The 14,915-nt window shown below is 59.1% G+C and overlaps 1 protein-coding gene across 3 annotated transcripts in view; it reads right to left on the reverse strand.

Annotated features, from left to right (window-relative positions):
- Positions 1-14,915, reverse strand: part of PPM1F (protein phosphatase, Mg2+/Mn2+ dependent 1F) — a 19,234-nt gene continuing 4,319 nt past the window's right edge. Inside the window, exons 3-9 of one of the 3 annotated variants that reach the window (XM_064481008.1) lie at positions 12,543-12,679; positions 8,307-8,509; positions 7,539-7,643; positions 5,778-5,921; positions 4,153-4,209; positions 3,919-4,012; positions 1-2,954 (exon numbers count right to left, since the gene is read on the reverse strand). In XM_064481008.1, coding sequence (XP_064337078.1) covers positions 2,617-2,954; positions 3,919-4,012; positions 4,153-4,209; positions 5,778-5,921; positions 7,539-7,643; positions 8,307-8,509; positions 12,543-12,679 — 1,078 coding nt within the window. In that variant the 3' untranslated portion in view covers positions 1-2,616. Of the gene's footprint in view, positions 2,955-3,918; positions 4,013-4,152; positions 4,210-5,777; positions 5,922-7,538; positions 7,728-8,306; positions 8,510-12,542; positions 12,680-14,915 lie in introns of all 3 variants that reach the window. The other 2 variants (XM_064481007.1, XM_031443157.2) reach the window with 2 other exon arrangements.

The raw sequence follows: 14,915 nt of genomic DNA on the forward strand, positions 1-14,915 counted from the left end.
TGACAGGGTTCAGAGCTCGTGGTTTATTGACACTTGAGCACAGCAACCCCTGGGACTTGTCGAGTGGGGAAACAGCCACCCCATCTAGGAACAAGAACCCCCCGACCCCGCACAGAACACCACTTTCAGGAAGCCCACTGAGACTGCACAGAACTCTTGGCAGGGCCACAGCCGCATCTGGCAAAGCCTTGGAGCCTTGGCAGAGTGCAGGCCCCCATGGCTGCCCTGCTCTGGGCTGTAGCCAGGATCAAACCTGACAGCTCCCTGGTTTCCCTGTGGTTTGGGTGGGGGCTGGGCCCGGGAGCAGTGGAGCTGTCCCCACCACCCCGGGAATACTGCTGAGGTGGCCAGGACACCCACGTCCACACTGGAGCTCCAGTCGCAGGGGAAAGGGCGAGGACGGGCCATGTGCTGGCCCCAGGGAGGGCAGGGGTGGCTCAAAGCTGACTCAGGACCCCAGACAGTCTGTGCTTCTCCCATGGGGCCTGCCCCCCGTCACTCTCCCCACTAAATGCCCAGCTCCTAGTCCTGGATGCTGAGGATGGGCTGGGCCAAGCCAGGGAGGCTGTGACTGCCCCTGGGATTTCAGTGGGTTGGGAGCCTGACCCTGAAGGTGGGCGCCCTGCCCTCTCCCAGCCTCCCCTGCCCTGCTGGCTGGGATCAGCCCCACCTGTGAAGCTTGCTTGGGCTCTCATATTCTGTACGGGGCAGGCGTTGGCACCAGTGATTCTTTTCCAGCTCACTTAATGTTAATAGACACTAATAATACTTAATCACCCCTCCCCGCTGGCGAGGGTGCCCTCAGCACTGGCAACATCACCCCAGGTCGCCCGGCTCATCCAGTGGCCCTGCTCCTCCAGAATGCCAGCCGTTGCTGCACAGACTCTGTGCAGCCCTGCGCCCTACAGAGGGGACCCTGAGGCCCAGGGAGGTACAAAGACATGACCTAGTGATGCAGCTGGGACTTGAGAAGGGGACCGAGGTTTCCAGACCAGGGCCAGGACTGGTGGAGGCTGAGCATGCCCAGTCCAGAGGGAAGACTGGCTCTGGGCCTAGGTGCACGCTTGAGGCCAGCCCCTCGCGGCGGGTGAACTGGGCTCCCTGGGTCCCTGTGCTGGGAGGGGCCGACGAGGGGACCTCTGGGCCCCAGAGAGCCGGGCCTTCAGGTTAAACGGAGAAACACCCGATCACCTGGCCACTGAGCTCCACCTTCCCAAGGTCCACTGGGCCGTGAGGTTGTCGCATGCAGGTGGGCTGCGGGCAGAGGAGGCCACTGGCCACAGGAACCCAGGAGGGGCTGCAGCCTGGGTGGGACAGACTCCCAGCATCATTCCCACTGCCTGGAAATACTGCCCGAGCCCCACAGGCTGCCTCAGCCTCGCATGGCCCCTTAAGCATGTTTCTGGAGGAAACCAATTTAGCTACCAACACACAAGACCTTCTGGAACATTCCAAATAGCAGTAAGGACTCGCCCACTCAACAGAGCTCAGTCCCTCCGCCTGGGGTCCAATCACAGATGTGAGCAGCAGGGCCACAGTCCCTGACTCCCTAGCCACTCAGCTTAGCCCTCGCTCTCACTGGCACAGCACAAAGGTAGAAAGAACTCTTCTGGGCAGAACTCTGGCCAAAATCATGCCACTATGACAAAATAAATCCAGCTTTTGTAAAAAGTGAAACATGCTATGGGACTCCGTCATGGGTCCGGCAGTTACAGCCTCACCAAAAGCTGTTTAAGGCACTTGAATGGCTTATTAATACCACCTGGAAAAGTGTTATTTCAATCCTGATTTAGGAAAAAAATTCAGTAATACTGCAAAAGAAGTTTCTCAAAAAAACAAAAAATAATACTTAGTTTTTCTAAAGAATAAGATAAATGCTGAGCTCTGTTTAAGTTATGTGACACGGTGGGTCCTCTTGGCACCAATAAACAAGGACAGAACCTGAAATACTGCTTCTGACGTCCTTTTCCCTGGAGAAAAAGACGGCAAACAAGACCCACGTGTCTTTGTCAAGCATCCCCTCCCATGAGGGGTTAAGAGGGAACCGGGGAGGTCACTGTCAGGTGGGCACCGCACATCGGACCCCGGCACCCCCCTGTTCCCCACGAGGCTACCCTCCCCACTTTGGGAAACCATTCAGCTCGGCCAGGACCCACCAAGCACCGGGACCTGCCAGGCACATCTGTCCCCACAAGCCCTCTCAGGCACGGGCAGTGAGGGGCGGATGGGAAATCTTTGCTGGCGCCCAGGGCACTTGAAAATGTCTGTGGCTCCCAGTTCTGCCCGAGAGTCCCCCACACAGCGTTCTGCTATCCCTCGTGCATGCCCGCTGTCTCTGGTCTGGCTGCGGCCGCCCCCCGCAGCCCATGGTTCCACCCTGGCCCAATGGGGCACAGAACCTGTCCACTTCCCGGCCCTTCCCCTCGGTGAGGTCTCCTCCTTGGGCTTCCTCTGGAGATCCCACCATCCCCTGGGACGCCACCAGGATGGGCAGATGCAAGCATGGAGGGAGGTGAGTGGGGCAAGCGCTGTGTGGGTGGCATCCGCTGCCCAAATTCTGTCGGGTCCTAAGGCATCTGAGGGGGAGGGCAACAGGGGGCGGGGGGCCTGGACCTCCTAGCTTCTTGGTGGAGAGCTGGTCTCTGGCTCTGAGAGGCCCACTCCCTGGGCCCCGCCCTCAAGCAGGACTTGCGGGTCCCGGAGGAAGACCACCATGACTGTGATGTTGTCATGGGAGCCCCGCTCCCGGGCCTCAGCCACCAGCTCCTCGGCCACGTGCTCCGCGCTGCCCTGCTGCCTGAGCAGGTGGCCCTGCACAAGGCCAGCCACATCCTGGTGGGGGACCACGTCGAAGAAGCCGTCGCAGGCCAGCAGCAAGTAGTCCTCTGTGCCTACCAGCTCTCGTGAGGCCACATCCGCCTCCCCAGACACGTAGGGCTTCTGGAAGATGTCCCCTGGGCGTGGGAGAGGGTCGTGAGGCTGCACCCCTGTTGCTCCCCTGACCCCTGTCCCCAGGTCTGGGCCTCCTTGCCACCACCCAGCCTCCAATGCCTGGCCCATGGGGCAAGGACACAGGGCGAAAACGCTGTCTTGTAGGGTGCCGGGGACTACAAAGGAACAAAGCAGGGTAACATGGCCTCTTGTGTCCCCAAGGGCAGAGTTAGAACCCAGCAAGGTGAGGGGTCAGCTTCCCATGACAGCTGTCTCACTTCAAAGGGGGTGACAGGCCCAGGACACTGTCCCGGCTGTGGCCCTGGCCCTCTCCAGCCCCTGCAGCTCCCCTCCTGAGAGGGTGTGGATGCTGGCTCCTTATCTCCCCCTCGCAGAAAAGAACACGGCACAGCCTCCTCAGAGGCTCATGCCCCACCTGGCCCTCTGCTGCCTCCTCTTCACATCTCACCTGAGAGTTTCCTGCTGGTCCCCTCTCCTGGGAAGGAGCCTGGCCCCTCTCTGCCTCCCCCACCCTGGTGTCCATCTCTAAGGAAGGCACCACATTTATCAAGAAGCAGCAAACTGCTTTTTCAGGAGGCTGGGAGGGACTGGGGCCACACCGCAGGGGCGGCAGGAAGGGAATGATTTCTCAGCACCTAGAAGGAGGTCTGAGTCCCCGGCTGTGACCGGGTGTCCAGACATGATGCTGAGAAGACAGGATGGGGGAGCAGGCACTGCTTTCCTTACCTTTTTTATTAAGATAGAAAAAAAAAAAAAAAAAAGAATCATCAGCATGAAAGAGAAGCAGGGGAGGATAAGCCTGATTTGTGGGCTATAAAAAAATCACCTTTAGCACATAAAGTAGCCAGCCAAGGGTCCCCTACTAGGTCTTTCTGAGGACCCCTTCCCACGAGTACACCTCATCCTCCAGGTGTCCTGCGGGATGAAAGCTCCCACGGTGTCTGCACCTGCACTCTCCAGACTCACCGATGGCTCTGGAGACGGCCAGGGTCCCGTTGACCCTCCAGCAGTCCATGTGGGACACGAAGCCACCCAGCGCCTCGATGCGGTCCTTCTCGTCCTGCAGAGACAGCCAGGGCGGGCTGGGTGGGCCGGGAGTGCGCTGCCGCCTGAGGGGAGACTGGCTGGTGTCCGAGGCAGTGCGGCTTTGGGCAACGCTCAGGGGAGGCATTAGTGAGACAGTGAGGAATTGTGAATAACCTCAACAGCCCGTGATGCAGGAATAGGTGGTGGTACCAGCGTAGACGGACGGCCTTCCTAAGCGGTATTTGTGGGGAGGGGAGATGCTCATAGCAGCAGCAGGAGAGAGAGCCTTGGGGTCAGACGTGGGTCCCTGGCTGCCTCACTGTTCACGCGGGGATGCTGCCCCTCCATTACGGCACCAAGCGTGCGGCCACTGGGCTGGCTGGGTGGAACCTGTCCCCAACCCCTGCCCCTGGGTCCTTGTCCGCCTCAACCCCACCTGGGCGCTGTCTGGCTCCACAAAGGGCTACAGTGCCAGGTCTAAGAGGACAAGGCAGAGGCCCACCCAGCCCCAAGTCCTAAAGATCTCTTTGGTCCTATAAATTCCCCTGGAGAAGTTTGTCTGAAGGGTCATAACACAGCATCTCTGCTGTGGCTCCCACCTGGCACCTGCCTGGTCTGGGACTGGGGCATCCTGGGGCTCAGGGCACCCCCACCTTTGCCTCCTGTCTCCTTGGACACCCATTCACGCAGCTACCCTCCCACCTTATCCTTCCTACCTGCCTGAACCAGTTTCTCCAAGGCCAAGCCCAGAGCTGGCGGCTGGTGGGTTCCCAGCAGCAGGCAGACCTGGAGTGCAGCTCTGTGCAGCAAGGCCCCTGCCTGGCTGTCTCCTCTCGCTGCCCCCAGCCTCCCTCCCGCCCGCCTGCGCCCGAGGGGCCTCGCTCACCTGTGCACTGCCCAGGCAGGTGGCCGTTCATCCAGGGCTCCCGGCCATGCTGTGCTCCACTGCTTCCCGTCACTTCCGAGGGGACTCGCCCACTCTCCCCTTGCACACCCGGCAGCTTCGGGAGCAGTGGCCCCGAGGCCCACGTCCCACCAGCCCCTCCAGGCCTCGCACTCACTGCGAACATCCCACCTCAAGCTCCCTGGCCCCCAGATTAAAGGCATCGCCTGCCTCTTAGTTGTCCAAGGCCTCTCAGACTCCCTGGCCCCAAAGCCTGGACTCTTTCTATCCCTCCTGCCTAGCTGGGCAGGTCCTCCCCACAGCTGGCCGGCAATCCAGGGCCAGGTCTCTTGTGAACCAGGCCTCAGATCGCCCTCTGGTGGTCTGATCATTCCAGGAGCTCCCAGGCTTCCTGACAAAGTGCCTCCTGCCACGAGAGCAGCAGAGCAGCGGACGGGAGTCTCTGGGCGGACGGGAGTCTCTGGGTGGCGGTCCTGGCTTAGCCTGCCCTCTCCTGGACTCTAGCCCTGCCCACTGGGCTTACATCTGCCCGGGGATCTGGCTCCTCCCATGCATTTCCGTCGCCGCATCTCCCGCACCCTGCCCCTGTCCTGCAGCTCTCAGGACAGGACCTTGCACGTTAACCCCACTTACTGGGCCCCCTGCCAGGCAGAGGGCCCTGCTCTCCCCTGCATACAGCTCTGGGCTCACTTGGGGCTCCTGGCTGTTAGTGCCCCCACCTTTAGGGGACCCTGGCCATTAGAATCAGGCGGGGAGCCCTCCCTCTGGAGGAGCGCCAGGAGCTCCCTGGGAAGATGGTCCAGGGATCCACTGTATCCTAGTCCACCTGAGCCCTGAGCACCTGCCTGCTCTCTGCCAGCACAATGGGGTCGAGGGGCAGGGTGGGGGGCCTTACCTGCCGCTCTGGCCTGTGCGGCTCCATCAGTTTCACCACCTGCCCCTGCTGCACCAGGACCACCTGGGAGTCCCCAAGCCAGGCCACATGCAGGGTCTTCCCGGTGATCAGTGCGCACACTCCCGTGGTGCCGCTCTGCAGCTGCTGCAGGCAGAGGGTGCAAACAGGTGAGGATGGCAGTACCCACCAAAGGCCCAGGCCCCATGCTGGCCAGATGACAATCCAAGGGGCACAGGAAGGGACTGATGCATGCAGGGCCTCAGCAATGCTCACCGGGACCAGGCAGGGCTTTTACATCAAATCAGCAAACGCAGACCCTGCCGTCTGCGGTGTCAGAAAGCAGACAAGTGGGTGTCTGGGGGGTGGGGGGGTGGGAGGAGGATGACAGAGGACAGAAGGAACCTCCGGGGTGATGAATACATCTGTTACTGTGCTAAGGGGTACACTGGAACAACCTGTCCAACACCTAGACCGTACATTGTAGATTCGCAGTCTGTTTGTTACATGTCAATTATACCTCAGAAAAGGTGTCTTTAAGTAATCGTAACCTGCTCCAAACATCTGCTTTAGAGAGTCCTTTCTCGACTCTGAGAGGCAGCCCTGGGCTTCTGGGTGACAGTGGCCAGGAGGACTGGGCTCCCGCCTCACAGTCCTAGATGCTGGAAGGTTTTCTGTTCAGATGCAAAGCTCAGCCTTGTTGATTCTGCTGAGTCTGTGCTCAGGGCGTCTGATGACAGTATGCCCTGCCCTTCCTCATTATCTGTCATGGTGACCTGGGGTCAGGGATCTTTGATGTGACCACTGCAAAAAATCACAATTCGCTGAAGGCTTGGCTGACACTAGCATTTTTTAGCAATAAGGTATTTTTAAATGTACGTGTGTCGTTTTAGATGTAACACTGTTGCATGTTTAACGCATGACCGTACACTAAACAGCTTTTACACGCACCGGGAAATGAAAAAACTCATGTGAGTTGCTTTATGGCGCTATTCACTTTCTTGCAGTGGTCTGCAAGCAAGCCCGCAAGATCGCCAAGGTCTGCCTGCACTGGTCCTGTGATGGGTTTGCTGTATTTTATGATGCTGAGACAAGCTGGGGGCCTTTTGAATACTGAAGAGAGTTTCCCACCCATGGCCAATTCCTAGACAGCAAGTGTCTCCCTGAGGGGTGTGCCTTTCTTGCAAGAGCCAGCCAGTCAAAGCCCATGTCCTCAGCCACTTCCTCTCCCCTGGGCAGCATCTCCCCTGGCCTGGATGGCTGGGGACCATCCCTGTAGCCCAGAGCCCACCAGGCCTAGTCACACGACCAGACCCTAAGCTTGCTGTGAGGAGCCCGCCTGCCCTGCCCAGGCCTCCTCGCGGAGGCCACAGTGAAGGCTTGGGCCACGCTCTCCTCTCTGCCTCCTGCCGACCCTAGTGCTTCCTGTGTGGCCCTGAGTCTCCCACTGGAAACCACAAATAATGACACCTTTCAAAGGAGATGTCTCTGCATCTGTCATCTCATCGTGGCTGATCAGGACAATTTTAAACAGGCAGCCCTTTCCCATGAGGCCCACACACCTTCTGCTGGAGCAGGGGCAGCCTCGTGCTGCTTCTATTCAAAAAAAGAACAAGCACCCTGCACAACAGGAGTGAAGGGAGGTGCCCGCCCTCAGGGTTTAGCGCAGGCCTTCCGCCACCACCGGCCACTACAGGTTCTCTCCCTCTGCCCGGCCTGGCCCCCTGGCCCTCCAACTGCGGGAGGCCCGTCGGCTGGTCTCACCTCTCGCTTGGCTTTCCGGAGGAACATCTCGTCGGTGCGACCGAAGGCTGCTCGCAGGGCCCCTGCGGGGTTGCTGGGCAGCTCCGGGTGGCGGGCGGCGTTGGCCTGCACGTGCACAGATGCGTACCTTGCGGCGTCCACCCCTCCGTGACCGTCAAACACGGCGAAGTAGGCGTGGTCCACGGGGTCCTTGTGGGGAGCATGGTGGGGGTCATGGCCCTGCCAGCCTCGAGACTGACTGAGGCAGTGACCTGGCCAGAGGATCTCGTCTGGGGTGGAGCCAGGCGCTGACCGGGGCAGGATCTGGCCTAACAGCACAGCCTCCACCCTCAGACAGGCCGCCCTGGAGGCTCAGTGGGGAACACCCCTTGGGAGCCTCCATTTCCGATGGGCCCATTACTGGGAGTGTGGGATGAGGTGAGGGACCAGGTGGCCACCATTGCCGGGGAAGAGCAGGCTCAGAAGCAAGAGTCAGGGTGAACATGGTGCCTGAGCCCCCCCAACAGACGTTCCTCAGCCCCTCAGCTGGGAGAGCTGGGTGGCCGGTGGCTGCCCAGGCCCAGAAGCGCTGGGAGGATGAACTGGGCCTCCCAGACCTCCGGGAGGCTGTTCCAGAGCCAATAGCACCACAGCAGCTGTGCACACCCCTCCCGCCTGGGCTCTGGCCAACAACCCCACTGGGCACCAGGATCCCCAACCCGAGCAAGCCTCCAGGCTGTCCCGACTGGGGTGTAAGGCCCCACCCTGGGCCGGGTGGTGGGCACTCACAGACAGGCCGAAGAGCAGGTTGAAGGCGGGCAGGCACACATGCCGGTCCTCCATCCTGCGGCGGGCATTGCGGATGGCGTGGACGGAGACCAGCCACTGCCGCTGTGGAGCCCGGGCCGCCATGGGCACCTGCTTCTGCCACCGGCTGCATGCCTCCCAGAGCCAGGTGAAGAGGCTCCGTGCCAGGCCAGCGGCGTCCAGCACTGCGGGGTGGGACAGGACCATCAGGGAAGTGCTGGTTCCGCTGGTCCCCCTCCTGCGGTCCCTACATCTCCCGGCAGCTCCCAGATCCCGCCCCGCGGGCACAGGCCCCACCAGCCCCTCACTGCTGGCCCCTGCGAGCACAGCAGCCTAAGGCACTGCGTGCACAGCCTGGGTCAGTGGCCCAAGAAGTGTCCGGTTTGGCAACACGCGCCAGGAGCCCCCCAGAGCAAAGAGCTGGGAATGCAAAATAATCTAAGGATGAGTACAGAATCGTTTATAATTGTGCCTCAATTAGAAATGACATATATCCAATGACAGAGTAAATTATGGTCTACTTTCCTGACAAAGAATTAAGCTGCTATTACAAATGAACTTCACATCTAAACCTGTGACTGCCCTCCGGCCCAGCAACTGCACCCTGGGACTCACATCCCAGAGAAAGGAAGACTGCAGAGACCTGCCCCAGGGGTCCCAGCAGGGTGTCCACAACAGCTGAAAGCTGGAACCGGCCCAGGTGTCCTTCAAGGGGCGAACGACAAACTCCCTGAACAGCGTGCAGGGGAAGGAAGGCCGGAAGGAGCTACTGACACACAGACCCTGGGTGAAACTCCAGGGAGCCAGGCCGAGTGAAAAAAGCCAATCCCGAGAGTCACACACAACATAATTCCATTTATGTGCACCTTTGAAAGGACCAGACTGTAGAAGCAGAGATGGGCGGCTGTCAGGAGTCAGGGCAGGGAAGGGGCTTAGGGAGGCCGTAAAAGTAACATGACCATCCTTATGGAATGAAAACATATCAAGATCCTGGTCGTCTTTGATGTTTTACTCCAGTTTTGTGAGATGTTACCACTGGAGGAACTGGATAAAGACCAGAGGGTCCCTCACTGTCACTTCTCACAACTGCACATGAGGCTACGATTACCTGAGAATAACGTTTAATTTTAAAAAGTCAAAGGGTGAAGCAGAAATACTTTGCAAGCATATGAAATGCTTATGTCATGGTGTAAAAAAAGTTGATATTAAGAAAAAAACTCAAAAAAAGGAGTAGGGGAAATTCCACACAGGGTTTCATCATGAGAACGTGAAAAAGCCCTGACCCCTAGGGCCCAGAGAAGAGGCAGGAAAGGCCACCCCACACGGTCAGCAGAGGCGTCTGCAGGGCTGGGCCGGGTGTGCTCTCACATGCTGGCCCCAGATGCTGGTGTTAAAATACACCCATACGTGCTTTAACACTTCTCACTTCCAAAGTGGGAGCCCTCCCCTTAAGGCTGGGACTCAGTGACTTGCTTTTCCTGAAAAGACTAAAACAGAAGTGGCCTGAGCAGTCCGAGGAGGCCCTGGGGCTTCCACCCCGAGGGCTCTGCCCCTCCCTCTTTCTCCTCCCCTGTCTGTCTCTCCCATTTCTCTCTCCCTCTCTCTCACCCTGTCTGTCTTTGTCTCTCTTGTCATTTCCCTGTCTTTCCCACCTCTGTCTCTCACCCTGATTCTCTCTCCCTCTCCGTTTCTCATTTTCTGTCTCCATTTCTCTCTCTGTCTGTCTCTCTCTGTGTCTCTATCTGTCTCTGCTTCTCTCTCTCTGCCCCTCCCTCCTGAATTGCTGGTCCTCAGGGAGGCCAGCAGCCATGGCTAGAGGACACCCAAGCACCAGCGAGGCCATCTGCTGAGCGGGACCCCGAGGCCGAGTGACCCAATCCCCAACTCCCTGGCCTTTGTCTGACCACAACCTCACAAGAGACCCAGGGCCAGAACCACCAGCTCAGCTGCTCCCAAATTCCAGGCCCACAGAAGCTGTGGGATAACAAATGTTTATTGTTTCAAGTGGCTCAATATGGGGACAATCTGTTATGTAACAACAGGGAATGCTTACCCCCCATAATATGAATTTTAAAAGAAAACCCCAAATCCTACCCATACCTGGCTTCTAAAAACAAAAGACTGACAAGTAACAGGTCCAAAGGGACCCTGGGGCCGTGCCTCAGAGCCTCAAACGCCGGGCACGGGGACCCTGCTGGCCCAGGTGTGAGTGGTCAGGGGGAAGGGCTCCAGGGCGGGGAGCTGAAAGCAGGGGCGCTCAGAGGACAGCGGGAAGTGGAACAGGGGTGGCGGCTGCAGAAGTGGGCAAGCAGAGGCTGGGGAGGCTCGGGGGGGTCTGTGCACTTGAGAGGTGGGGAGACACGTCCGAGGGAGCCCATGCAGCAAGGCAGAGGGTCTCGAATTGGCCGCTGCCACCACAACCAGGACGTGGGGGCCATTCAGGTGTCTGGGAGAACAGGGGACCTGCAGGGTTGACCTGGGGGCTGTGGGTACAGCGAAGGCTCAAGTCTCCAAGACAGGTCCATGTACCCTGGCCCAGTGGCTCCCTAGCCACCAAGTCGGACAGCCCTGTCCAGCTGGTCTGCACGCCATTGCCCCTCTTTTCTCCCCTGGACCCAGGCTCCATGCCTGTGTCAGGCATGAAACAGCCAGGGAGGCAGAGGCACCGTGCACCCTCTGCCTCAGGTCCTGCTACCACATCAGTCAACATGTGTAAACTGGACCCTGGGCTCCAGCAAAGGGCAGTTACGGATGAGGACAACGAACCACGGAGGACCACTTGCCCATGGGAGAGCCTGTCTTCCTGGGAACCAATCCCTGGGGCAGGCCAGAAAGCTCTCAGTCACACCTCTGCCCTCGGGCTGGGATTCTTGTAACACCCACATGGTGCCAGTTTGCAAGAATGGCTTCGAAAGGCAGCGGTGACTGCATTCCACTCCCATGACAGGGTGAGCTGAGGAGGGCGGCCAGCCCAGGCCTGCTTGGAGGGTGGTGGCTGAGATCCACCCCCCTTCCCTGGCCCTCGGAGTGGGGCACCGACTCTGGGGTGTCAGCAGCGCACAGCTCCTTCCCGCCAGCAGGTGGCGCTACTTCCCGGTAGACGCAGGCGGGGCCGGGCGGGGCTGGCTTTTGTGACAGGCTTTGCAGAGGACAAAGGCTGTCTGTTGCCCTGCGGCTGGACACCGGGGCAGGCCTGCGAGGCTGTGCTGGGATGGAGGCGGGCCGGCAGCCAGGGAAGAGGGCGGAAGGCCGGCACCTACCCCAGCCGTGGAGGCCACGTGTGCCCCCCACTTCCTCCCTCTGCCCTCCATGTGACACTAATGCCACTAAGGCCACATGGATAATAATCATGGGAGGTGGTGGAGGTGCTGGGTAACCATATGTAAAAGGGATCAAACGGACACACTGTACGCTTGGGTCAAACAATGTTACAGATCAGTTATGTCAATAAAAAAAATAACAAAGTAACACAGCTGGATAGGAAATGGCAAAGGAAGGGAAATCTGCTGAGGCTTCCGTTGCCTCCCAGCCCTGCTCCCTCGTCTCCGGGACCCCCATCCCTGACCAGGACCCCCCTGTATCCTGAGTGCCCTGCTGTATCTTCTCCAGCATGGGGAGGGGTGAGCCCCTGCTCCAGGCCAGGCCCACACCTCGCTCCCTGTGGTTCTGGTCCAATGCGAACCGACATTTGGGTAAAATACTGTTGGAACAGACTATGAGGAAAGTGAGAAAGGCCTGCGAGACGAGGGCCCTGACTTATGTGAGGCTTGCTCCCCCTGGGCTCCTCTGGCTGCCGGCCGGCAGCAGGACACAGGCCTCCATGGCGACCCCCCAAGCTCTCAGGGTCCCTGAGTCTCTGCCTGATGGGTCTCGACTTGGAACAGCTCCCCTGTCACCACCCACATGTCAGCCTCTGAGGCAGAAGAGCAGGTGTGCAAGCGGGTTTCTCCCTCATGAACCCGGACCAAGCTGCTTGTCTCCAGGCTGTTCTGAAACTCCGGGAGCCGGTGCGGCTCCCACCACCCAACTCCACGACAGGGAGGCCCTTCCCTGCAACTGGACTCTGCCACTCTGTTGTGAGCACGTACCTGGTGCTGCCCACGACTGCCCATCCACCAGCAAAACGGGATGGAAAAGGGGGCCAGGTGAGACCCGATGCTCCCCTGTGGCCTGGACCCCGTGCCCACTAAGCCCGGGGCCCCAAGAGGGAGAACTCACGGGTCACAGGGGCCTTCTCCTCCTCCTCGTCTTCATCCTCCTGCTCCGGCAGTTTCCTTAACTCAGAAAGGTCCGTCTGCAGCAGCTGGGAAACTGCCTCGTGGGCCAGACACGCAGCAAGTGGTGGTGGAGCGCTCCTGAGGACAGAACAGGAGTGAGGCGCTGGCTCTCGGCAGAAGCCAGGAGCCCAGGGCCTGCCCCGATGCTCTGGGCGGAGACCAAGGGCCCCTTTCCACTCAGGGAGGCCCTTCCAGACGCAGCAGTGACTGCTCACACTTCATGCACAGCCACGACAAGCAGGTTGGCCTCTGGTCCCTGGGGAGCTAGACAGACGTCCCTATAATGCCATTTATGGGGGCCTGGCTGCACCAACGTGGGTGGGGGCTGCTGGGGAGAGGGTGTCACAGACATGTGAGCTGTGTCCACTGGCCTCGGTGGCCAGGCCAAACTGCCCAGCATGTTTGGCCTCATGACAGCTCCTGGTCACCAATACAAGCAGGGGGTTGGGGAGTCTTACAGGTTGAACTGTGTCCCCAAAATTCATGTTAAAGCTCTAACCCCCAGTGTCACAGAATATGACCTTATTTGGAAATAGGATTCCTGCAGACACAATTAGTTGAAATGAGGTCACACTGCAGTAGGGTGGGCCCCTAATCCAATGATGCTGGTGTCCTTATTCAAAGGAGAAATTAAGGGGGGACTATATAGCTCAGGTGGTACAGCCCATGTTTATAGCATGCACAAGGTCTCGGGTTCAATCCCCAGTACCTCCTCTAAAAACAAATGAACCTAATTACTTCCCCACCAAAGTACAAAAATAATAATAATAATAAATAAATTAAAAAAAATAACAAAGGAGAAATTTGGACACAGACCACGGGGAGACACCGTGTGAAGATGAGGAGGGTACTGTAGTGGTGAGCCTCCAGGTAAGGACCCAGCACCACCAACACCTGACCTGGGACCTGCAGCCTCCAGGACCCCCAGACAACATGTTCCTGCTGCTCAGGCTGCCCAGCCTGTGGTGTCTGGTCACAGCCGCCCCAGGAGAGGACTCCAGGGAGCACGGGATCCACGGGGTGTGTCTGGAAGGCCAGGCTGTGTGCAGCCCAGGGATCCTTGGGCAAGGTGGGCCATTCGGGGCTGTTGGTGAAGGGGTCCCTTGGTGGGGGGGCCACTGTCAGAGCAACGGAAGCCATGACCTTGGCATGGCTTGAAGAGGGACGTGGCGTGATCTGACTGGGCTTTTCCAGACCTCCCTGGCCTTGCCTCGGAGGGTGGACTGAGGGGCAAGCACTGGGTCTGGCAGTGGATGGGAGGGGACCGGCCAGGTCTGCAGTGAGTCTCCGGGCCCAGTGAGGTCAAGGGCCCTGAGGCCAGGGGGCATGTGGTCTGGGTGGATGAATGGGGCGGAGAGCACCAGAGAAATGGGGTGACTCCAGGAGCGCCGCCTGGGGCCATGTCTGGGGAGCGAGACATGGTTGGCTGCTTCAAAAGTGACATTCAGGCTACCCAGAACAGAGCTGGGGTCAGCACAGGCGGGTGTGGGAAAGCAAACGGTGGGGAAGGGGAGACTCCAGGCAGGAGCAAAGGGATGCTGGAGGCTCCTGGGAAGTCTGGGGGTACAGAGACTGGCTCCCAGGGCATAGGTGGTGCCCCTACAGCCTCCAGGACACACCGTGAGCCTGTCCCTGAGGGCCGGGCCCCGCCCAGGGTGGCCATGACTGTGCCAGGCTGACACTGGCTTTCCCTGAGAGCAAGGACCTCCTGATAGCTGGGCAGGTGGTCACGTCCCTCTGGGCATCCATGGTGTATCTACAGATGGGCTCAGGGACCTAGTGGGATGACTAATTTTTTACAATGAGAGTGACTCAGGGATGAGGCCTCTGGAACTGCTCTTTTTTAAATATATAAAATTATTTTTTGCAGGGGGGAGGTAATTCGGTTTATTTATTTATTTGGTTTTTCAATGGAGGGATTGGGGATTGAACCCAGGACCTCGTGCAAGCTAAGCATGAGCCCTGCCACTTGAGCTCTACCCTCCCCCCCCGGAACTGCTTCTGCAAAACCACCAGCCAAGATGGGAGAAGTGAGTTCCTCTGTGGCGCGGGCATTTCCTGCCAGCCGCTGGGCTTCCCTTACTCCACTGGGTTCTCCTGCTCCCGGTGAGGGTAAGGGACGCAGCCCAGCAGCTTCCTGCAGGCCAGACAAGCCTGCTGGGGGCAGGGCAGCTTCCAGCCATGGGACCAGACAATGCCTGGCTGTGGGCCATGGCCTGGCTCCCTGGCACCCCTCTCGCCTCATCCAGGGGTCCCATCCAGCACCCTGAGGCTCCTAAAGACGCCAGTGACTAGGAACCCGAGACATGCTCTT

The sequence above is a fragment of the Camelus dromedarius genome, chromosome 31 (genome assembly GCF_036321535.1).
Source record: "Camelus dromedarius isolate mCamDro1 chromosome 31, mCamDro1.pat, whole genome shotgun sequence".
NCBI lineage: Eukaryota > Metazoa > Chordata > Mammalia > Artiodactyla > Camelidae > Camelus > Camelus dromedarius.